The sequence below is a fragment of the Crotalus tigris genome, unplaced genomic scaffold (assembly GCF_016545835.1).
Source record: "Crotalus tigris isolate CLP2741 ecotype Arizona unplaced genomic scaffold, ASM1654583v1 scf7180000017601.7605149639:7615979, whole genome shotgun sequence".
Taxonomy (NCBI): domain Eukaryota; kingdom Metazoa; phylum Chordata; class Lepidosauria; order Squamata; family Viperidae; genus Crotalus; species Crotalus tigris.
Window position 1 is genome coordinate 4,690,047 of NW_024096505.1, and position 24,592 is coordinate 4,714,638.

The window sequence follows — 24,592 nt, forward strand, 5'->3', positions numbered from 1 at the left end:
GTTGACTTTTCTATTTGTCTCCTCTTTCCCACTTGACTCTTTACTAAAAACACTGCTGTCACTTAGAACAGCTGCACAGTTGCTTGGTTTGAGAAGTAACCCAAATTACTATATTTTTTGTTAATTTCAATAGTTTATATTTGCCTGTATTTCTCTCCTCTGATGTTCTGCTTCTGCAATAGAATTGCAGTTCAGTGCCATTCTGTCGAGCTGTGTATAAAGCCATCTTTTTTCCATTGTCCCGCAATCTAATTTGATTCTCACAATTCAGCTAGTGTTGTTTCATTCTTATTTATTATATTTGAAACACAAAATACTGCACACCACCGAACTGTTAGCATGTTGAAAACCTCTTTTTGGAGCCAGATTTAGTATCTGGTTCAATGAAGCAGAACCAGTGGCCCACAATCACGAGAGGGAAATTATGTCATTACAATAGTGCAATTCTGACCACAAACAAGGAAAAAAATATTTATAATCTCATTTCCTAGGTTCACAACTCAATACAATACATTCATTTTTAACTGATATTAGCAATTCCATAATGGAGTAACAATATTCTCTTTTTGCTCACACCTTCACTTTGATGCTCCACCAAGCTTAATCATCTCCACTAACTAGCCTGGACATTTGAACTTTTGTTCCTTGAACTTTTGTTTCTGGTAGGTAATTTTTTTCCAGAGCTATGCCAGGATAATTTGTGGGTTCCATTCTTATTTATTTTGGTTTTATTTGAATTTTTAAAATTCCCTTTTATCTATTTTAACCAGAATCCTTGGAACCGGATTCTTCAGTCCAATTGCAAACTCTTGATTGCAAACTGCCCACAGATTGGAGATTAGGGCGGGATATAAACCTGCTCCGAAACAAACCAAGGCAATAAGACCTGACCCATTCCGCCAGAAGAGGAGGCGGCTGTGGCGCATGTCACAAGAACAGAGAAATCTACAAAGTTGACCACAGGACCGCGGTTCAAAACAGCCAAAGGATTCTCGTAGCAGTGAGAAGGAAGCGCGCTCGCGGGGCCGCTCCCGCTTTAATCTTGCGCCGGCTCCCCCGCATCTCCCAGCATGCAAGGCGTCCCGTCGTCCTCCTGCCGTTCCCAGGCAGAAGTGGGCCTGCTTTCTTTCCTCGCCCTCAGTACGGCGGGTCCATTCCCTTCAGCCACGGAAAGCCCAATGGCGAGGTGCTCCGCTTTAGGGTTTAGGTTCGCTCCTGTTGCGCTCGGAGTCATGGTTTCCCCGAAGGGGAGTCAACACGTGCGCTTCAGCAGAGGCCAGGCTGGCAGGCCGCTCCCAACTCCCACCATTAAGATGGTTTTGAAGTCATAACCCAAAGGGGATTCCCCCCCCCCACCCGCTTCTGTGGAGGTGCAAGTCTGTGTTAAATCATTAGAAGAAATAAATTGGCTTCAAATGGCTGCTTTGAGAGAAACGGGGATCTAAACGTTTCAGCTGTTGTAACCGTTAATCTTCTACAAGACTTTTAACGAGTGTGAGGGTTGCGGCTTTGCTAATTTTGTTTGGAAAATGCTAATCCAGACGGAGAGATGAAGCGACTTGCCTAAACCACGCCGTCTTTAGAACAGAGGAACTAAGCCTTTGTTCTCTGGATTTGCGGGGCTGCATGGCAGGCACCCACGGTCTGGAGATGGGGCTGCGCGGCGCCTCCTAATGAAACAAGCTCATGCAGAACCATGAACTCTGGGTCTCTCTCTCTCTCTCTCTCTCTCTGCCTTTTAGTAACAAGGGAACCGTCTACAAAGAAATGTGGGGGTGAGGAGGGGAAAGAACTATAAGACCTTCCTTTTTAAAACCATATCGAACTATTTTTCCTGCAAAACTATAGAAATGAAGATATATTTTAAGTCTCAAACGAGATACAACAGCAATCAGAATAAATTGTGATAAAATGAAACAGTCTTTCCATCGAGTCGACTTCGGACAGTACTTCCAAATAGCCGGAACAGGACAGAAATCCTGCACGGATATAAGGTTCCAGGGCACTTCGATTTATTAACGAACAAGATTTTTCAACAATTGGACTTGCCTTACTATCTCTTTGAGGATTTCCCCCCCCCCGTGATCACTACATTAGTATGTCCAAAATCTATAAATTTCTTTGATTTGAATAATTGTAATCTGGGCTTTGCGTATGCCAGTTCAGAAAATTAACTTTTTTTCTACGAATATTAAGAAAAACTTGGTCGTATAGTATGAGATGCAAATCCACATTTGTATTAAGAAAAAGAACGCAGTTTGATTTGTGGCTCTTCTTGGTTCAAGATACCTCCAGATGTAGAGAGGGAGGAGAGAAGGAGAGTGAGGAAGAAGAAGGAAGGGGGAAGTGAAGAGATGAGAGGGGGATGCGGTTTGGGGGGAAATGGGTGAGCAATGCCGGAATTTGTGTGTTGTATTTTAACTTGTTATGTATCTGAATTTTTTTTCTTATGATTGTAATGAAAATAAAATAATACATTTTTTTAAAAAAAAAAGATACCTCCAGATGTATCTGAAGTGTATTTCTTCTCTTGGTGTCTTTTCCTATTGAAAATACTGTCTCATTCCGGAGAGAGAAATATTTCAAAACATTTCAAAACCATGATTTATACCTTGCTTCGCTATGGCATTAAATCAAAAGTCAGCTGTTCAACTGCATCAAGAACAATTCAGAGAATGAAATGGATTGTTTAAAGATAGGCAATTGCTCCGATAAAATTGTGTATGCTGACAAATTCTTCTTTGAGCTAAACGGCAGAGCGTATTAGGTTGGCTCTGTTTGATATTATTTCGCAGTAATTGTAGCGGGATTTTTAAGAGTTGCAAGACTCATTAAGTCTGGATGAAATCTAAAGCTGAAATCCTTTAGCCACATTCACTGTTGTAATCCGACCAGTGAAGCCAAGTGCCTGCGGCTCAAGAGAGCCTGGCCCCCAAAACAATAGATTTAAATTGAGGGAATCAGCTTAAAAGCAACTTTATCCACCGATCTCTTGCAGAAGCGAGCCTAGGGAGCTTTCTCCTAAGCCATTCAGTTTGGAATTTTTGTCAATTTTGGGTGCGTGTGTGTGATTTCTTCATATTGCCAAATTGGGCTAAGAATACATTGTCCGGAGATCAGAGTGACTATGATTAAATAAAGTATATTTCCAAGTTCGCTTAACTTGAGCACAGAAACATTCCGTCTTCAGATCCCCTTCTATCAGAATTTATCTAACGTAGAGTAAGTTGTTGCATTTGAATTGTAGTTGAATTCCATTTAAAAAAACGTATTTCTGTATTCTGTCTCTGTTCGAATTCCCTAGTTACATGACTTTCTACCAGGTAAAATATATTTAGGCAGCAACTAGAGTGGGAGATTTTCGTCCCAGATAAACATTGCAGAGAGGGGAAATTGTGAGAGTTCCTTTCGTTTTCACAGCGAGGGGACAACAACTAAAAAAAAAAAAAAAAAATTCCGGCACACAGCTGTCCTAAACCGCAGAATCAAAGCAGTTTGCAAAGGGAGCGCGTCCGAGAACTTTCAATGTTGGCATCTAGTCCTACACAGCGCAGAAGAGGTACGTGGCGAAGGTGCCTTGCCACGACTCGATCTCCAATCTGGGCAGAAAGTCTTCCGGCTCCAGACGGGGACCCCGCGATGGGGCAGGACCCTTAAAATCCTGCAGTTCGAAAAGTGTTCTACCAGGCAGAAAGCAAAAGCTATTTTCCTTGGCGTTTAGCTTTCGATGTTCACGTCTCATACCAAAGGTGCGTTTCATCAGAAAAATTTCTCTCCGGCCTGGCCTTTTCGTCGCTGTCAAAACAGACGCCAACTGCTTCAAGACAATAAAGTCTCCCCATTGCAAGGTGATCTCGATTATTTTTTTCCCCCTTCCTTTCCTCCTTTACTTACTATAAGTTATTGCGGATCACACGAACAGGCCCTCCTTCGCAGCCAGAGGATGAGGGTCAGGTCCGTCCAGGAGGTTCCCTTTGCTTGGGCTGGAGCCTTGCCAACCGTCAGCCTTCAGTCACCATTTCTCAACCTGTGTTCTTGGGAAGCTTTGAGGAGAGTGGGGTTCAACTCCATTTACAACGTTCCAAGCCCAAGCTTAGGAAACTTAGGACTTGGGACTCTTGGAGGATGGGCTCATCCCAGATCAGCTTGTCTCAGGAAATCTAAGAAATCAGAATGTTCCTTAAACAGTGCCCTAAAACCAGTGGTGGGATTCAAATAGGTGAACATATGGATGTTCTCTGGATGTCGCTTCTGGAAGTCCATTCTGCAACAAAAAATTAGCTACCGGTTCTGCCGAACTGGTGCGAACTGGCTGAATCCCACCACTGCCTAAAACCAGTGGGGGAAATCCTCCCTTTGCTCTGCTGCCCAGTATACAGGCAGGTGGAAGGAAGGGAGCCACCTAAAGAGAAAGAAGGTGTCACAACAAAAGGGTCCAGAATAAGTATCTGGGAATAAGATACAGCCTAAACCTTAGAAGATGGAGTTCCCTTAGGACTGCATTCTACAGGGAGAAATGTAGTTCTTCCCCAGCCTTTTTCCTAGAATGCTCAAGTGCTAACCACCTTTCCTATATTTATTAAAATGAGGCTTCTTCTTCCTTCTAGACCAGTGGTTCTCAACCTTTTTAATGCCACGACACCCAACCGGTTGTAAGTTGAGGACTACTCAACCAGTCGTAAGTCGAGGACTACTCAACTGGAGCAGCAGAGACAGCCTTGACAATTCCTATTGGCTTTTGAAAACCAATAGAATTAGACTCTATTCAAGAGAGTCTATTCTATTGGCTTTCAAAAGCCAATAGAATAAAAGGGAGTAGCACAGCTAAGGAAAAGGGAGGAAAAATGGCGGACTGCATTGTTGGCGACCCCCGTGAAATGGTCGTTCGACCCCAAATGGGGTCCCGACCCACAGGTTGAGAACCACTGCTCTAGACACTAACTAGCACTTAACATGTAAGAGAAAAAGAGAGCCACTTTAGACAGCTTCACTTCTCAGAGATTAATGCAAGCCACAGGAGATGGCCTAGTAGCAGGAAGGTGACAATTTGCACATGTTCAAAAGCATTCTTTATAATACCCTCAGGTTGAGACTGAACATTCAGAAGTGAAAAGAACGTTCACTTCTAAATAGAAATGCAAAGGATTGCACATCCTCAATATGCACAAATTAACAACAGTCACCTCCCCTGGCATAAATAACTATTGTTTAATATTTAGTCCACATTTATTATAAAAGGTGCACTTTCCACAGGCAAGTCCAAAAGATTGGTAAGTAATTAATAATTAGTAATAATTACTTCCATATAGTTATATTAGCACAATTTTATGTATCTCATTCAAAGGCCAAGAAAGATTTACTGGGATAAATTGCATAAAACTGTGCTAAAAGACTGCAGTTTTGTAATTTTAACAAGTCCAAAGAGAATTTAATGGAAGCATTCTCTTATGTAGGACTTTGGGTTTCCTAATTTAATCCAGTCTCAAAATAATGGTTTTAAAAAGGAATTACATAATTAGTAACATAATCAAAACCATAATAGTAAAATCCAGGCCATGCTTCTTAATTCAACAGTTATCCATGTACATAATAATATAATGTAATCAAGTATTGAACTGAGTTGCATTGTGGTGAAAAGAAAACACTTTAAACAGAACTGGAGTTGGCTCTAAAACAGGATTTCTCAGCCTTGACTACTTTAAGATGTGCATATGTCAACTGGTTGGGGAATTCTGAGCATTAAGTCCATACATCTTAAAGTTGCGGAGGATAAGAAAAACTGCTCTAAAACAATCTGGTGTAGGAATGCTTGCATGTATTAAAATCCCCTTTGTCAATGGGATTTTGATCAGTCCTAACTGAGCCATAGAGCTCCCTCATGTTCCAGCATTCCAGTCCTAAGATCATCTCTGGAAGTAATTTGCATTACTTCATATTTAGGAAGGTTTACACATTTTGATCAACACTTCATCAATAACTCCAATAAAAGAAAATACATTTATACTCCATCTTTTCTCAGAGGAAAGAAATCAAATTTCCTCTCATGCTTTATCCTCTCAAAAATCCTGTGAGGTACTTTAGGGAAAGCCAGAGGCAGAATCAGCTTCATAACTTTCTCCCTGTTGCCTGTTACCTTCTTGCCATCTGTTCCCATTAGAGGGGACCTGTCTTTCCTTGACTATCCTCTTGTTCCTTACAATATTGTATACAATATTCCTTACAATATTGAATTAAGGGTGAGTGGTTTTATGGTGTTTTTTTTTGTTTTGGTTTTTTTTTTTTGCTATTTTTGGCATTAGTTGCCAGCCTTAGCTCTTTCTGGACCTTAGCTTTCCTGACTCCCTCTTTGCAGATTCAGACTATTTACTGTTATTCTGTTTTAGTTATGTGCCCATCTTTCTATTTTTTTGTCCCTTAACTGAAGGAATATAAATTATCCATGTGTGCATCTGCGTTCATGTATATGTATGTAGCATCTGTATATATGTGTGAGAGACAGAGGGGGACAGAGAGAGGGAGAGAAAAAGCCCAGTTGAATCTAATTGGCTTACTCAAATGCACCAGACTTTTTTCTGTGAAACACATTAAACTTATTCTTGGTTTATCATTGATACCATTAAGCTGCTACTTTGGAAGCTAAGAGAGATTCCTAAGGAAAGTTTCCTCTTTCTCCACATTCTTTAATCCATTTGGCAGCAGAAGTATTGGGCTTGCGAGTGTGTTCCATGTCATTCATTAAGCAGCTTGCCTCTTTTGGTTTAATAATTAGGAAGGGGGTTATTTTAAAAGTTTATTTTCAGTGCTCCATTGAGTCACAATTTAACTCCAGTGTCAACAACCTTCAGGGATGAAGAAGTTAAGTTCTAGAATGTTTTCTTTCTCTCCTTTTTCTGGTTGTTTAATGGTGGAAAAATAAAATTATCAGCCAAGGAGAACAAGAGAAATGAAGGGGGGAGAGAAAGGGCAGGGGAGGGGGGGGAAGAGTCCCAGTAATAAAGAATATATATGAAAACCACTGCAACAGATGTTACAGAGCCTAGATCTATGCTGGTCACTGCTTTCTTCCTGCATTAATCCATAAGTCTCAAAAGTCAGGGCAAAATGTAGAGGTTCAAGAATCGAGGAGAGAAGAAGGTGAAGCTAAATAGATGCTTTGTTTGGGGCCTCTCTAGAATCCTCCAGTGCCCCCTATATTGCTTGCTAAATTTCGGTGTCAGGAATTTAGGGTCAATAGCTATAGGTTTTTCCCATAGCTTCTGCAGAACTGATCCTCAAATGAGTACAACTGAAAAGCTAGGATTTATATCATTTGTATTCTAGAGCTAAGCTCACAAAACCTTTTGGTGATAAAGGTTGCTTTGGAAGAAAGGCCCATGAAGTTCAACTGGGATGGCAATCTTTGTGGTTTTGTCTAGGGCTGCATCTGTAGCAAACACCTGTTTCTCCCATGGAGGAAAGGCTGAGTTTGACCAGGAAACCCAACATTTTTCCAAGCAGCAAAACAGAACAGGAATTGTGAAAATTGTGGCAGATACACAAATGAAAAATTCCAGCGTCCTGAAAATAGGAGAGGAAAAAACCCCACTAAGAAGCCCTGGTGTAAATTCTCCCACTTCTTCTGCCTTTTAAAATTTAAATAATTTAAAAAATGAATTTCAACTTCATTAAGTTAGCAGCTGCTCATTCCAGAATTTACCATTAAAAAAAATCGTTTTGCATCTCCTGTTGGAAGAATTAAGAGGAAGTCGCTCCTGGACTAACTGGTGAACCCATAGATTCTTATATTTTGGGATTTTGAGTTTTCTATACAGTCAGAGATACTTGGAGGAAATATTTATTTACTGTATTTATTTGAATGTATAACTGTAACTCTAATGGGAAACTTAAAGCAAAGAGTACAGTAGGAAACTCTCCTTCAGGTTAAATTGCCTGCAAATACTTGAAGTATGTAGCTGGTCACACTAATTACTAATGTCTACAGTAACCAAAAGTTTTTTCTTCTTCTGATGTGAAAAGGAAATGCACAAGAGTTTACACACAGCCCCACACCATGATTTATGTTTTCAAGATTTTAGTATTTTCCTGCTTTTTAAAAATAAAGCAAACAAAAAAAAAGATGTTCACCTGCAAAGACAATTTTTTAAAATGCAGCGGGGGGGGGGGCAATCTGTGCGTTTCTAAATTCAGCTAGAGAGTTGCGTAGGAATTGATTTCTATGGCAAACCCTTTCCTTCTTTCACATTAAACGACGGGGGGGGGGGGTAGCAACAGGCTTGGGTAATGGAATCAGCTGATTTCAAATCAAAACTGAAACATTTCATTTGGAAGGTTGAGCTTAAGGAGAGGTTTGGTGTTAATTCGCCAAATGAAAAGCTGTGTCTTCCCCCAGAGTGTGATCTGAGGGCAGGCAGCCTGGTTTGTGGTAAAATCCTGGACCATTCAACATTAATCCTGTCTGGTACAATGGTTTGAGATCCTTCCGAGCTTTTCAGCCAAAGATGCAGATATAATAGCAATAAGAGAGGGTTTTCTTTCAGCACCGTGATGCCTGGCTAAGGTTAATATAAGGTTAATATAAAATGCACCAGGTCAGCGTTGGGAGAATTCTGGTTGTTGGCTTAAAGTCACCGAGGTTGAGATATATTGCTCTAAATGACTAATGAATAAATAGCCCCAAAATTTTAACAGTGTCCACATCCACAAAATCTTACTCAGAAGCCCACCTTGAACTTTCCCATTCCAATGTAAAGGCAGTAGAAATTGTTTTCCACTTCATATAAGAAAGTTCATAGAACTGAGACCTGGTATTATTTAATCAACTGGTTAATATTAAGCAGCATTTTCCCTTTCCCACTTTTTCTTAGGAAAGATGCCACAGATTACAAAGGGGGGGGGCTGGGTCTTACAGTCCTGGTTGCTACTTTCTCTAAAGAATCGCGAAGAATATTTTAAGAAGGCAAAAAGCTCACATGATTTGGGTCATTTACGCTACATTCATAAGTCCATTTGCCTGGGAATAAGGCCCACTTATTTTTCAGTGCAGTTCACTTCTGAGTAGAAAGATCGGGGCTTGTGGTAGCTCCACCTTTTTGAATGTATAAGTTTGGAACAAGAGGGGGTCTTTATTACAGAATTCCCTCTATGAACATTTAGTTGGGAGTAAATGCCATTCAGCTCAAGGGGATTTGTAATGAAACAAAACTAAGCTTGCCCTCTAAATGGATTGCATTTGCACTGTAACAAGATAAGAATTTGACGGGTTTTAGAGTCACAGGTTGCCCATAAATGCAAGGAGCTGCAGGGTTCATTTACACACACACACACACACACACACACACACACACACACACACACACACACGATCTCGTATCAACACAATGAAAACAAGAGTGCTAGTGTCAAGAATGAATTCATTAAAAGGGGTTAGTTATCCTCTCTTCCACATTGGAGTTGTTTTATTCTGTTCAGAGAAAAGAGAAATATAAGACAAAGGTGACTTTTTAAAAATGTATTTTAAACAGGCAAGTAGAGAGTGCCAGTTTGGTGTATTGGTTTAGGCATCTGGTTAGAAATCGAGAGACTGTGACTTCTAGTCCCAGCTTAGGTGCAAAGCCAGCTGAGTGACCTTAGGCCAATGTTATAGTTACAACTATAGCAGTCTCTTCGTCCAAAACATCTACAAAAAAAGGTCCCTTTTCCACAGCGCGGGGGGGGGGAACAAACCATCTTAGAAAATTGCGGAACAAGACGACTCAGATAAACCCAGCCCCTTCTTGCACTCAAAGCACTTGTAGTGGTGGCGAAGAGAGTGGCGGTGGGTCATCAGCCCCTCACCGGCAGGGCGATATCTCGCGAGGGGGGGGGGAGGAGAGGGAGAGGGAGGGGAGAGGAACTGCGACCCGCTGGCAAAGTATAGAAAGCTAAGGTGCTTGGGAAGAGGGGAAGTTCTAACCTGTTTCCGAGAGGGAAAGTATGGGCCAAACTGTCCTAAGCAGAAAGAAAACGAAATAAAGTAAGGAACAGGAGTTCTGAGTTTGTGGAGGTTGCTTTAAGGCAGGGGTCCTCAACCTTGGCAACTTTAAGACTTGTGGACTTCAACTCCCAGAATTCCTCAGCCAGCTTTGCTGGCTGAGGAATTCTGGGAGTTGAAGTCCACAAGTCTTAAAGTTGCCAAGGTTGAGGACCCCTGCTTTAAGGAGAGACCAGAGCCCTGAGGGTGTGTGTGTGTGTGTGTGTGCGCGCGCGCGCGCCCTTCACCTCCTCCCATCCAAAACTGCCAAGTGTCCCGCCAACTCCCTTTGGTTTGCCTGGAAAGAGTGGCTGAAGGCAGCTGCCCAGAAAAACGACCCTCCCTTTCCTGGAAAGACCCCGTGACGGAGTTTGGATGAAGTGCGGGTAGAGTTGTCCTACTTTCAAATACTTTTATGTGGTGACACAGCCTCGCCGGCTATTTCTATAGCAATATATTAGCAAAGGAAGGTATATTCAGCAATTGGCTTTAGATACGGATCTTGCGGCCCGAATGTGAGCAAATCGAGTTCCTTTGCAGACTATACACGGGAGTGCACCTATAATTGTGTGTTCGCTTATTTAAGCCCTTGCGTTTGTAAATTTCTTGAGAATAAGGAAACAAACATTAAATAAATGGACGGGGTTAGTCTGCTTGCTTTTTCCAACAGATTTTCACACTGGCCCTTGGATTATCTACATACAAATTCATACATACACTAATATTCAAAGCAAAGTTCAGTAACAGAATTCAAACCAAACGTGCCCCACCCCTCATTAAATCTGACGCTTCTATTTCCAAATGTAAGCTACCTTTGGATCTAAACTACAGAGGCGATTTGGTTTCAAGGAAAAAGTAAACAAATAATTCATGTGGGCAATTAGATCCCCGGTATTTTTACTTAGCAGCAATGTGCCCTCATTTATATTTGCCTGTTCTATGCTCAGTATAGTTAAATACACGGTCTGGAGGAAATGAGGCTGCAATCTTATTCCAATCTTATTCCCGTGCAATCCGGAATAAGTCTCATGAAATCTTGCTTATGCCCAAGTAAAACTGCAAAGCACCTAGCTGTTCCTTTCTTTGTTTCCTTGCCTTGTTCGGCTCTATAAATCCTAGAAAAGGGAAGCTTAATAGAATTGATTTGCATTTTGAGGATCTCATGCAATGTTATTCAGGCAGGATATACCAGCGAAATATTAGGTAGGTTAAGTCATATTTTAAAATTTAGCTAGCTGTCAGGAACTTTTATGAACGCTGGTCTCAATCATTTTGGAAGTTTTTCTTTGTTTGCTTTTTTCTTCTCCCTCTTGAGCCTGGCACACACAATTGTTACTTAGTGGGGGGGGGGGAATGAAGCTGAGCACTCAGAGCTATTGCAAGAATTAGCCTTTCTTTCTTCAGACATTTTACACGTCTACATTAATCCTTTATCACCTCTTTTCCCTACTTACCCACATGGGAATGCAGAGGAAATATCCTGCATATTCCAAGGGAGATATTTTTGTTACATTCTTCATACTTCAAAGGACATTACTGATTCTAACCCTCCACCACATCTACACGATACGCGCGCGGGCCTAAGAGTGTTTCCAGCAAGGAGACATTCACAACCTTATCCACATCTATTTCTTTTTCAGAAAGATTGTATGGTTCCTATAACACTAACTAATGTGCAAACGCGTTTTGTGGTCTTGAAGCCGAAGGAAATTACTCCACTAGATTCCTCTGATTTTTGGAAACTGCGGACAACGCTAAATGCACCAGTAAATAAGTGGACCCAGGGCTACCGTCCACGGAGAGGGTAGCTTACGTTCTCCACCAGATATCAGAAACGCTTACTTTAAAGGCGGACGCGTTGAATTAACCTGCCCCTGAAATTCTTTCCCCAAAATAACTGGGGACTTTTGGAATCTGCCATCCCCCTGGCCTAGGAAGGTCGAAGAAACGGCGAGGACCGTAATGACAAATCAGGGCTTTTTGTCTCAACTTAAAGAGTTTTGAGACCGCAGGCAAACGACTTCGTCCCCTTCCTCCTCACCCCTTCCCAGCGAAGCCGCATTTTGGTACCCCGGCTCCCTCTGAGAGTTGTGAATTGTCGGGCTGTTGAGGGGATCGGTCGATGTTCCGAACTCTTCAGAGGCTGAATTCCGACCGGCCCGATTCCTTCTCTGGCACACGCCCGTCTGGAAGGATTGGCCGGACAAGCGGAGTAGAGCTGCCGTCCAAAGAGTCGCTCGCAGCCCCCACAGCGCCACTTTCCCCGTCTGATTAGCTTGCCCCTCTCCGGTGTATGCGTGTGTGGGAGGGGGGAGCGCCACTTCTCTGCAGGTCAACCAGCTTCATTCCGAACACCGGGGGGGGGGACTCCCCGGAGGGCGACTTACCTTCCGGGAAGACCGCTCTCATTTTCAGGTAGCTGGTGGTGAGGCGGATGACGGACGCCTTGTCCAGCTGGGAGGTGATGGCCGAGGGCAGGGGCAGCAGCTTGGCCAGCTCGTAGAATTCGCCGTTCTCCTTTTCCCGCCGCGTCTTGGCGGCGTTCTTGGACTTCTCCTTCATCGCGGCTCCGGCAGGGCGACGGCCGGGGCGTCACTGGCATACTAGAGCCCCGGGCGGAGGCGACGGCGGAGATACCGGAGGGGTGCCAGGCAGGCGGACTTTGACTCGGGCCCGCGGAGAGGCAGCCAGCCAACCAGCGTGCAACTGAGGGAGGGATGGAGGGGCAGGTCTGGAGCGGCGGCGGCGGTGCCGGCTTAGCTTGCGGGTCTCCTAACCACGAAGCAGCAGCTGTGAATTCGGCTGTCCGGGCGGCGGGTCGGCGGGACCCTCGGATGTCGCGGAGCCTCGCCTTCGTCTCTCTCTCTCTCTCCCCGCCTACTCTTCTCCAAGCTCCGTTTCCATCCAAGAAAAGCCCGTGGCCGTCACCGGGGAAAGGGAATGGGGGAGTCGCCCTGGAGCCTCTTCCCTCCCCCCCCCGCCCGTCCCCCCGACTTCAGATCCGAAGCCAAGCGGAGATTTCGAAGCACAGAAGCTCAAATCCCGTGCAACGCTCCTAGTCACTACACACACACACACACACACACACACACACACACACACACACACACACACACACACACACACACACACACACACACACACACACACACACACACTTCAAATAAGGGAACTCCTCTGGTTAGAAAATTGGCCAGCTGGCTGTGCTCTGCCTCCCTCCCTGCACAAGTGGCGGCTTGCCGTGTTGATTTTGGACCCTTTCGGCCCAAACGGATTTACGCCCTCCGGCTCCCGGGTCGGCGAATCCGAAACTCTCGAGGGAGCCGGCTTTCCGAAGGCCGCGAATCTCTCCGCTCCCACGGGGGATGGCCAAGCGATTCCTTCCACTGCGCGGTCCGAGGCAACGCCAGGATTCACCGAGGAGCGCTTCTAGTCAGCCGCCCAGCTCAAGGGAGGAGGGGTCCGGCTGCCAAAACCCCTCTTCTCTCCCCCCCCCTCCGCTGGCCCGGTCTCCAGTTCCCGGCCTGGGGCGGTCGAAGGCCCGGTTGGAGCGATTTCCCGCCGGAGCAGCTCCTCCCCCGCTGGCTGGCCGGGCTGGCAAAGAAGCTCCCAAGCGGCTGCCTCCTCAGCTCATTCCCCGCGGCAGGTTGGAAGAGACGGGAGGGGAGGGGAGGGGAAGGGAGGGCGCCTCGCGTGACGCGAGTCTCCTCCAAAGGCAGCAGCCGTAGCAGGAGCCCCTGCCTTCAGCCGCTCGCCAGAGGCTCCAGCCGGAGAAGGGGAAGAAGGGGTGGGGGGGGGGGGAGAAGGGAAGAGAGAGAAGGGAGGGGCTCCTGGCTCCTTCTCAGTGGTGTGTTTTCTTTCTGCCACAACTTCCCGGGGAGTCAAACTGGCAATTCCTGAGGCAATCTTGACATCGCCCCCCTCCTCCTCCCCAGCTTTCTGGCCGCCCTTCTTGCGCCTCAAGTGCCTCTCCCGCGGAGAGCTCCGTTGGCTTCGCGCGCTCTTCTGGCGCGGCCTGAACCGGGCTGGAGAGGGATTATGCTGGGAGAAGGCCGGAGCTTCTGAAGTCAAGCCCTTGCCTTGGTTTTGAAAGGAAGGCGGGATTTGGACCCCTCGTGCCACGGAGGCGCGGAGGCCCGCCTGCCTTGTCCCTCGACGCCTTGCAGGGCAAACGGTTGGTCTGCAAGGAAAGCGGTTGACCCCAGAAGCCCTTTCAGCCCCAGGCAGGCCGCCTCTTTTCCTGGTAACAACGAGAGAGGGCAGAGGCAGGCCCGAGTAAACACAGAATTCCACCGCCACAACAAAAATAACGTGTTCATTCGGAATATGGGCCCGGTTCAGTATGTAAACAGCGATTCAGTGGGATTTCTCTAGTGTAAAGTAAATATGCTTAAGGAATAAGCCTTGGGGTAAGGCCACTCTGAGGTGCATTTCTCCAGTAGCCTGAGGTGACTTTTCCCTCTCAGAAAGTGTCCCTTGGAGTGAACCGAACTGGCCTACCCTGCCACCCCACTTCTCCCCTTCTGAATTTATCAACTCGGAGCAAATCTTTAGAAAAACGAGATTTAAGTTTGAGGGTTAGGTTTTCTTACGACTCTGAATTGGTTTAGGATCAGGCTGCCAAATCCCCTATTCACAGCTCTGAGCGCATCCGAAGGGAGGGTTGAAATAACTTTTGAAAGAATCCCTGCCTCTTTGATTGGATTCTTCTCTCTTTATTTTGGTTGTTGGCTTACTTCTGTAATTCTTTCACTTTATTTTGGGGTGTGCGTGCGCGCGGGGTGTGGAGGGTAGTTTAGAGTTTTTCTACTTGAACAGGAGAGACGTTGGCAATATCAGCAGTTAAGGTGCGTCCCCCATCCCCACCTCTGCAGAAAGAGAAGCAGAGCCCAAGAAGCTGCAGGCTGGTCCAGCCGGAGTGAGGGCGGAGAATGGTGGACCCATTTCAGCTGAAAATGACCGCCTCCCCCTATAAGTGCTTAACCAACATTTGAGATTGGACCTCTCCCCCCCCCCCAGGAGTCCCGAGGGCTAAAGCAGAGAATTCCAAAGCGGGGGGGGCTCCAAAATGACGGGAAGGAGGCCATCACTTCCAGCCTTTTCCAGGAGTCGGGGGGGGGGGACCGCAGCTGCCAAGAGGCTGAGTTGCGCCCGAAGTACCGCCGGTTGAGGCCTGTTGCACGCATCCCCCCCCACCCCCCCACACTTTAAGTCGGAGATAGTATTCTGCCTCTCCTGCAGCTCCGGAGAAGAGGTAGGCCGGCGGAAGTCTGGAAAAGCCACTTTCCCCGTTTCACTGCACGGGAAACGGGCTGGGAACGGGGCAACCGCGGAGCAACTCTGGCGCTACGATCTGGAGGTCGACCTTCTAGAGGAGGCAGAGGAAATGTAGCCGCTCGGGCGGCGGATCAGCCGGTAGATTATACCTGGGGAGGGAAAGACAAGGCAGGCTGGGGTAGGGGAGGGAATTGTCCTCCTCGTCTTTAGCTAAAGAGGTTCCCTTCCGTCGGGCTGTTCGCGGTTCCTCCAAGTCTGCAGGGAAGGGCTTCGCCCGTTTCCCAGCTCAGAGCAAGGCCACATTCGCGCATCCAACAGAGTTCGGTTCCTGGGGATTCCGTGTGGTTAATTCCGACGGAAGGAGCTCTGATCCGAAAGGCTTGTAACTCCTCCTTGCTGCACCTGAGCTTTCTGCTCTACGCGGCGGGTCCAGCAAGAGAGCAGGACTATTTCCTTGGTTGTGAGTTGGCGGGGGAGATACGGGAGGGGTTTTTTTCTGCCTGAAATGTCTCTGTACTTCGGGAAGGGAAGCCCCACTTTCCGGTTTGCTCCGGGTCTCAAGACCTGATCCAGACACAATCGCCCACCGCAGAGTGACCACAAACCTCCAGCCTCGCCCCACTTGATGTTCCGTGGACCTCAACTCCACAGATTTGCCTACGGAATGGCGGGGTGCAAACCATTTAAGTGCACCAGCTTCGATTAATTTCTTGGTTGGCCTAAAAGCCTGACGTTACCTGGAGAAGGATGTAAACTGCGGAGGTTATATTCGGGATTAAGTAGGGGTTATTTATTTTTTATTTTTTTTTGCTCCGGATTCCATCCCCTCGACCCGCCACTGCTGCTGCAGCTGCATTTTCTGGGCCCGGGACAAAGGCTTCCCATACCCCGAACCTCCGCCTTCGTTGGAGGAAGAGTTGCAGACCATTTGTTGAAAGCCAGAGAACGGAGAAAGTCTTGCTCTGTCTCGCCTAAAGAGATTTTCCTCAAAGTTGAGTCCCTCCAGTGAGGCTGACTTCCAAGAAGTGCAACTTGATGACCCGGTTGTCTGATCTCCCCAACCTGGATTGCTGTAAATCTTCGGTCTGCAGTGAGGGTAGTAAGGACTAACTCGTGCCAATAAAGAGGGGAGTTCCTTTTCTAAACCCTCCACCTAAACCGGTCTCTCTTTCGCCCTCACGCCCCAATATACTAGTAGGTTATGGGATGTGAAAGGGGCACCTTGCATTACAATTAATTACAATGACAGTTACGGTATTGCAATTACAGCTGTGCAATTTCTACGGTTGGAGTTGCCTCCGTCAAGAGCCCCGGGTTCCGTTCTGTGGGTCCCTCCTGAGAACGGCTCCTCCCTTTGAATCGCGTTGTTATTTGATCGATTAGTCCAGGGGTCTTCAAACTTGGCCCTTTTATGACTTGTGGACTTCCAGCTGAGGAATTCTGGGAGTTGAAGTCCACAAATCATAAAAGGGCCAAGTTTGAAGATCCCTGGATTAGCCTGACCGGCTTTCCCTCATTTTAATGGCAGCTGTGAGTTTCCCCTGAGCGCTGGTCTCTTGCTGTAGTTTTTAATCCCTTCCCTAGTGGCTGCAGAATCTCACCCATCGGGACCACTTGGAGCGGGGAGCAGAGGGCTATTTTACTAGGGACCATTAAGTTTTCACAAGGGCCAACCTACTAAAAGTAGGTTTTCGGTTCCAGTCCATCCCATCAGCCTTTGGAGAAAGCATCCCAGCTGTAGAGCTTGAGCGATTCCCCTCACTGGACTGAGTGAGAGAATCGCCCCGACCTCTGGGCCCGGCCAGTGATGGTCAATGTCAGAGGTCTTCAAACTTGGCCCTTTTATGACTTGTGGATTCAACTCCCAGAATTCTGGGAGTTGAAGTCCACAAGTCATAAAAGGGCCAAGTTTGAAGACCCCTGGTCAATGTCATAGGAATCCAATGGAGTACTCTTCTGGGTCAGAATCCCCGATCTAAATAAACCTCGACTATTTTGGAGCAGAACATGTAGGGGAGACCCTCCCCCCCCACAAGAAGCTTTGGGCTGTTTATGTCGCTGGGTGGGGGAACCTCGATCGAAATCGAGTTGGTAATTGCGATTCCTCGAAATGGCTTCCCGCTTTCTCTTTTCAGGGCAAGCCCTGAACTTTCTAATAGGCGAGGGTGACTAAGCCTCTCTTTCTTATTTAATTCCTTGCAGGCATAACCGGATCCAGAAAATATTACTTGAAAGGTATGCGGAAATAAAGCCGGCAAGAGGGTTCACACTTGGATATGAAATGGGGTGCTTGTGTTTGATCGGCCCTTTTCTCTCTAATTTTCTACAAAGTCTGAAATTAAGCTGATCTTGGTCAAAAGTCCTCAGACTACTTCATAAATAAAGCTGATTCCTCTCTACCTTGTTTCTATGTAAGCGCTTTCAAACATAGTACTAAAACTCTTTCAGAAACATCTCTTGGAAAAAGGCAGAGGAGTCTCTTCTACTTCCAAGTTTAGAGAGTTTTTTCTTTTTAAAGAAATTCACTGGAATCTATGGAAGAAGATCATCCTGAGTAATTTAAGATCCCGTTTAACATCTGTAAGGATGAATCCAACCCAGTGGTTATAAAATAGTGCAAAAAGGATGTACAGCTGTGCAAGTCTGAGTTACTTTGAAATAAACCTTAGTCGAACAGTGGGGTATAAAGGGGCAGAGGGAGAGAGGCAGAAGAAATGTCTGGATTTAGGTTTTGCTCTGTCCTCCCCTGCTCCCCCCCTCTTTCCTGGAGTTTAGTACTCTATACCAAGCAGAAGTAAATTTCCAGTTAGCTCAGAAATAACTCACTTCTGTACGGTAACAAAGAGACTTCTTTTAAAAACCAGACTGGAACAAAGGAAGTTGGTTTCTTGTCAAAGAGTTGGTTGCCTTAATCAAGGCCAAGTGGTATGAATCAAACTACCTTCAGGCCGACCCAGTAACTGGATGGAGATCAGATGATGGACAGATTCTGGCTGAGATTGCTTTTTCTACGAAAAAGGAAGAAAAGGTGCATTTGATATTCACCGGAATCTATGATACAATTTTTAGGACGTTTTTCGAAAAGGATTTTTCTTACTCATTTCCTGCGAGGAAAATTCATGGTCAGCAGGTTCTGTAAAAGCCAAACCGCCCTTTGATTCACACTCAAGGCTTCTGGCTTCCCGAGTAAACGACTAGATCGACTGGATCGTGCCTCCTTTGGTAGGAACAGCCTAGAGAGATGAGGCAGAGGGGTGTCCCAAGTTATAGAAACTGTGACTTGTTTAACTAATTAGACGTTCAATTAATATAAACTGCTCTGATGTGGACGATGCATGTGTGTATGTGTTTGTGTGTAGCACTTCACACATTATTTGAACGGTTTAGGATTTTTTTTCTCCTCTCACCCGATTCCTTAAAGTTGAGTTCAGTCATGAGAAATAGAAACTGAGGGGGCCACCAGCGTCACTAAGTGGATGTCTTTATAGGCTGCCTGGCACACACCTTGTGGGCTGCAGAGAAATGTGGTGCAGGATCCGAAAGGACTTCAGCAAGTTCTCTCACCTTCAACCCCAAAGGTCGTGTTTGCTCCAAAGCAATTCTTTCTGTATCCAGCGTCCCTCCTGCCCGCCTTTCTAGCTATTTCTTCCCTATTAAATCTGCCAAAACTGGCGAATATGTTAGTTAAGAACTAATTATTACCTAACAATTGCTAAGCAAGTAAGCATTTTCTGGGGAAAAGATGCCGTCCCCCTTCCAAGCTGACACATCCAGGCTGCCGTCCAGTTCTTGCCGCGCTCCGAGCTCCTTTCAGATTTCCAGACCCGTCGAGCTCGGAGCACGCCAGAGCCGCCGTCCCGGCGTAGCGGAGGGTATGGCGGCTTTAATCTCGTCAATAGGCGCAGGATGGGCAGCTCCGCTCCAAATCGACGGGCGTGTCATCCGCTCTTGCTTTAGGGATGCCAGCTGCGGAATCCGCCTTTGAACAAAGTTTGCCTGGAATGGTAAAAGTGGTTTATTCTGGCGAGTGAAGAAAAAAGAGGAAAAAGGGAAGCCTGTTTAGAACGTATTACTCGCAAGTCATTTTCTGTGCGTCTGGTTTTCGGACTCGGGATCATAAATTCTAATTTAGGTCTTAAACTCTGATTTCTCAAAGAACGAGAAAATAAAAACAATTGCTGAAATATCCCCGCCCTTGCCGCGGGATAATACATCGTCTACAAATCAGATAAACTTGGTGTTTATTATTTAGAGGAGAGGAGAAAGGCCCGTCTTTGGGCACTCACAGGGCCATCCTTTTCAGGATCCATATGGGGTTTTTTTTGGGGGGGGGGACTGTCATTCTTACTGTTTCAACTGTTTACTTGGCTACTAACCTGGTCCTCTTTCCTTGGTGGAAAAGAATGCTGCCAATTTTAACTGCCTCTCAGATTAGGACCCAAACCCCTCTGTTGCTTATGTTCTGCTCAGGTAACTGAAGATGTGCTAAGACTTGCTTCGTAGGGCAGATGGGATACCCGCCCAGAAATAAATTCCACTCGATTCAGAGATTTAGTTCCCCAGAAGTAAAATTATGGCGGGTTCCTGTGGATTTGTTCTAATTGGACAGGGGTGTAGTATTGCTGCCTTAGAATAGTTATGCGCACCTACTCCAAAGTAAGCATAACGGTTTCCATTGTAGTCATTCTATACCAAATAGGACAAGAATTAAAAGAGAGAGGGACGGAGAGACAGGTGTCAACTTGAAAAGATTTTATCTGCAATCTACTTGGGTGTCCATTCCAGAACACAGGGAAAATGACATTTGAGAGAGAAAAAAGGATGCCAGGATCGGGTCATTTTCAGAATGTCCTCTAGTAGTAACCCAGTTTAAACTTGTTCAAATCAGTCTAAGAGGATCTCTTCATAGACATTTCAAGAAGATCTGCTTCTGGTAAGCAATCTTTTAAAAAAGGTAGTCTAGGGCTTCAGTCCTGAGGGCTTCAGTCTCAAGAAATAAACTTTAGTTGCAGTCCCACAATGGACCTTTCTGAAATCAGCCAACAGTAGCCTTGATCTTTTCAGAGAACAGTCTTCAAATGTGAAGTTATGGAGATCTAAATGTCCTTCTTTCCTATTGAGCATCTTTTTGAATAATGTTGACTTGTCTCATCTGAAGACAATTTGGTTCATTTTTGAATATCTATTTCTGATTAAACTTTGACAAATTCTAGCTCAGGGGTGTCAAATTCAGTTTCATTGAGGGCTGCATCAGCATTGTGATTGCCCTCAGGGGGCTAGGTGGGTATGGCCATGGTGGGTGTGGCCTACTGGGTGAGCATGGATGGAGTGGGTGTGGCCTACTGGGTGGGTGTGGCCAGCTCTACATCGTTCACATCTAGGGTGACTGTGGGGGCCTGGGCAGGAGTGGGATAGATCTGAGGGTCTCTGGCAGAAGGGGGTGGGACCAGGGCAAGTGCCAAGGCATGGTCCACTGGAGGAGCCTCACTGTTCCTCTTAGGTCATGCAGGGCGTGGGGGGGGGGCTTATGGAACTAAGACTGAATGCGTTTCAGCATAGCTGGCCACCACAAAATTGTACATTGGCTCCCAGCTGGCCTGGGCCAGGGCCAAGGCAGAGGGGGTTGTTCTCTCACTGTTTCCAGGATGGCTTTGCGGGCCACATGAAACCACTTCGCGGGCCGTATCCGGCCCCTGGGCCTTGTGTTTGACATGTCTGTTCTAGCTGAATGGGTGCTATTTCATGACACGGTGAGAATGAGGAGAGTCATAATCTAGGATGGCTGTAGAGTAACAAGCACAAAAATATCTGCTGGCTTGAATGCAGCCTTACAACAGATTGCCCCAACCAGTGTTCTTCAATGTTTTGGGTTGCAGCTACCCTAAACCCTGACATTATTCATTATACTGGGGCTCAGAGAGTCTGAAACATCTGCAAGGCATCAATAACCCTGCCCTAGAAATGCCTCAGAAACACCCCCTCTTCTCTGGTGGACAAAATCCTTTAATATCCCAAAGCGGCAGGTGATGAATAAAGCAAAGTGACTTGGAAACATTGGGGGGGGGGGGGAAAGAAAAATGAATTAGTCATTCAAAATCGTCCCCACACAGGAAGTGAATTCTTATACAACAAAATGCTGGAGATGGGTGAGGCAAGATATTGGCACATTCTTCTGCCCAGCGGAAAGAGCTTTTGACCTTCCCATTAATGCCTCCAAAGAGGGAAAATGAGCCCAAGGGAATTATGCAGAGAAAAAATCAGAGCAGCCCAGAAGGATTCTGTTGACTTTCCTTCAATGGGCAGATTCTTTTGGTTGGGAATTCGGGTCTCAGAGCACCATAAGCAAAGATTAAAGATTTCATATGTCTAAAATATGATAATTTGAGAATGGTGATTTGTGACCACTCTGGACTGATTTGTTTTATGAACTATTTGTTTGTTTCCTGGCTAGTCGCAAGATTCTCAAGAGTCTTCTCCAATACCAAAGTTCAAAATTGTCCTACCTTGCTTCTTCGAAGTTCACCTCCATTGTAGCTATTAGAAAATGCAAAGCTTTTGAAATATATACAGTGCAGAGCAATATTTTTGAAACATATTCCATGACTTTCACTAATTCCTATACTAGTAGTAGTCTGCAGCACTATGGTATTTTATGGTATGTTGTGGCTTATATGGACTCTAGCCTAAACTAATTTCTTCCTGAAATAAAGAGCAAAATGTCCTTCTTCTCCTAGTCTCACACAGAACTGCCTGAACTAGCCACTGAATCCTTCAGTACAGTAGGCCACAGTATCATGTACTATGCCCAAATCAGCAGTTTGAGTTAAGAGGCCCAGGGCATATTTTTGTCCCCCTGTTCTGAGGAACAGCTGGGAGCTGGCACTTAGCATTTGCTGTCTGGGACAGCCATCTTATGCTGCTTTACTCTAGTTTGAATGCATAAAAAGGAGAAAAAATTCCAGAGGGTTGACTCTTTTCTGGAGTCTCTGGGGAAATCTTTCACACATGTAATTGATTTGAAAGCTATACATCATAGATAGCACAGTTCATCCTTCCCTTCTCCCCCAGCTCTTCTTTTGACCAATGCTTGTCTGTGTGACCTCTGGCGCTGAGCCATTATGTGCAACTCACTAATGCTCAGGAAATGGCCAATCAGTTTCAGGGATGCAGGTTGTTCTCCTGCCTCCTGGGGCAACAGTCTCTGGAGAGAAGGGGGAGGCAACCACTTTGTCTCTCTTTAAAATGTCACTGGGATTGTAGGAGAACAGGGAAGGTTTGCTTTGCAAAAGCTTGACAGAAACAACCCAAAGAGGTAGAGAGCTACGTGGGCCTGAGCTGAAGGGGCTCAAGTCAGACATAAATCTGGCTACAGCCCAGTCCCTGAATGGACTACAGACAGCTTGACATCCCCTTCAGGAACAGCACCTTTGAAACAATTTATGTTCCAAATATATTACTGAGGGCATAATTTCAAGCAGGAAGAGGGTGCAACGTGCTTCTAAAGGAAAACCAAGAGAGTGCTCATGAACTCTACTTGTTCCCCCTAAGGACAGTTAAAATAGTGTCATAATCATTCTTGAAGGACATGTCCTCATGGCACTGCCTGTTGCATTTTCAGCCCATAGCTGAGTCTGCCTAATTTCATATTTAGCTACTCCAGTATTAAAGTGGCATCTTTTGTCATCTCATGATACAAACCTTGCTCTATGCTTGTTTTCTGGCCTTCCAGCAACGATAATGACACGATCAGGAATCGAGATCTGCCCAGCTCCTACTGGACAATTTTGACTGTAGTACACATGCCATCTCCTCCCCCTGTTAGTCGGGACAGCTTTCTCTGGTCATTTTATTTTTTTTACTGTTGTATTGACAAGAACACCTGGCTACAGGCAGTTGCCCACGTAATGTCTGGCTGGCACTTTCAGAAACACAGACAGACTCCATATAAATTATGTTCATTGATTTTAACTCTCAAGCTTCCTCCTTCCATTATATATTCAAGATGGACATTATTTAATATTTGTTTGCTATGTATATGTAGGGGTGTGGGTCTATACATATGTTGTACATAGTATGTTTAGGTGTGTGTCATGTATGTGTTTCACTTTGAGAGGGGCAACTAAATTTCATTTTTGATGTGTGCCATTGTGCCCACAGTAAAAAAATGAAAATAAAGTTTCTCTTCTCTTCTCTTCTCTTCTCTTCTCTTCTCATCTCATCATCTTATCTTATCTTGTCTTGTCGCACTAGACCTCTTTCAAATTATGTGTTTAGCACTCTTATCATAGAAAGAATGCTAGATTGCTTCTTCTCTCTTTCTCTTTAAAAAAACAACAACACAACAGCATCGATAACATTCCTATGAATATCAGCAGCAAGCCTTCCACAAAATTTTTACTCCTCCAATGCTTCATGTGCTTCCCAAAGCTCTTTCATCAACTGTTGATCATTTAACAATCAAAATGATTTGGAGTTGCGCATATGTCTGTACTACTGTCCTGGAATAACATTAGACATGTTCAGAATCAGACAGCCCATCTTTCCAGAGCATCTCTATGCTGATTGCCTGTCACTCAGACCACAAGTGGACTATTTTGTTCTTTGTGATCACAATGCCACCACTGCCATTAACACTAGGCCACAATGGATGCCTAGAGATAGGGACAAGGAGAAATACTATAAAGTTGTTTCCATGGAAGAAGATTCTGTCTATAGGTTAAGAGAGAGGCTATTCTATTAATGTTTTTCTTAATCTGTTAAGTCTATCAATGATACGTATAAGAGTTAACAGTACTCTTTGTTCCACTTACAAAAATACCGCATACTAATGAAGCATGGATATGTAAAGGGAATAATGCATTTTTGTTCATTTTATTGAATGAGAAATATTGAATATTATGGCAAATATTACATTTATTCTAAGCTGGCCTCAGATTCTCATTTAGGTACATTATAGGAGGAGAGCCATGCTAGTCAATGATGGCAAAAAGATCAAAAGTCTGGTAGCCAACTAACACATTTTATTAAAAGGTATACAAGGCTACAACTTATGAAATTTTATGCCTTTTAATGATATTTATTAGCTGGAAAAGATATTTTAGATTCCTTTGGGTTTTTTTGTTATTTAGATACAAAAATCTTTGGGGATTGACTGTGAAGCTTTATTTGTTTGTTTGTTTGTATTTATTTATCTTGTATGCTGCTCAGTGCCCAATGACTCTGGGCAGCTCACAACAAGAAAATTGCCATAGAACCAATTAAAAGAAAGAAAAAAAGAAGATAACAAGTGGAAATTATTTTTATTTA

At 45.0% G+C, this 24,592-nt stretch overlaps 1 protein-coding gene and 1 long non-coding RNA gene across 2 annotated transcripts in view; both read right to left on the reverse strand.

Annotated features, from left to right (window-relative positions):
* Nucleotides 1–12,963, reverse strand: part of SIM2 (SIM bHLH transcription factor 2) — a 38,523-nt gene extending 25,560 nt beyond the window's left edge. The window contains exon 1 of the mRNA XM_039367950.1: nt 12,397–12,963. Within this exon, the coding sequence (XP_039223884.1) occupies nt 12,397–12,571 (175 nt within the window). The 5' untranslated portion in view covers nt 12,572–12,963. The remainder of the gene's footprint in view (nt 1–12,396) is intronic.
* A 5,154-nt stretch (nt 12,964–18,117) lies between these two features.
* LOC120319276 lies at nt 18,118–19,218 on the reverse strand. Its single transcript, XR_005559731.1, has 3 exons — nt 18,989–19,218; nt 18,384–18,519; nt 18,118–18,294 (listed from the first exon to the last, which is right to left on the reverse strand). It is a non-coding gene; the product is annotated as an uncharacterized LOC120319276 (long non-coding RNA).
* Between the last annotated feature and the right edge of the window lie 5,374 nt (nt 19,219–24,592).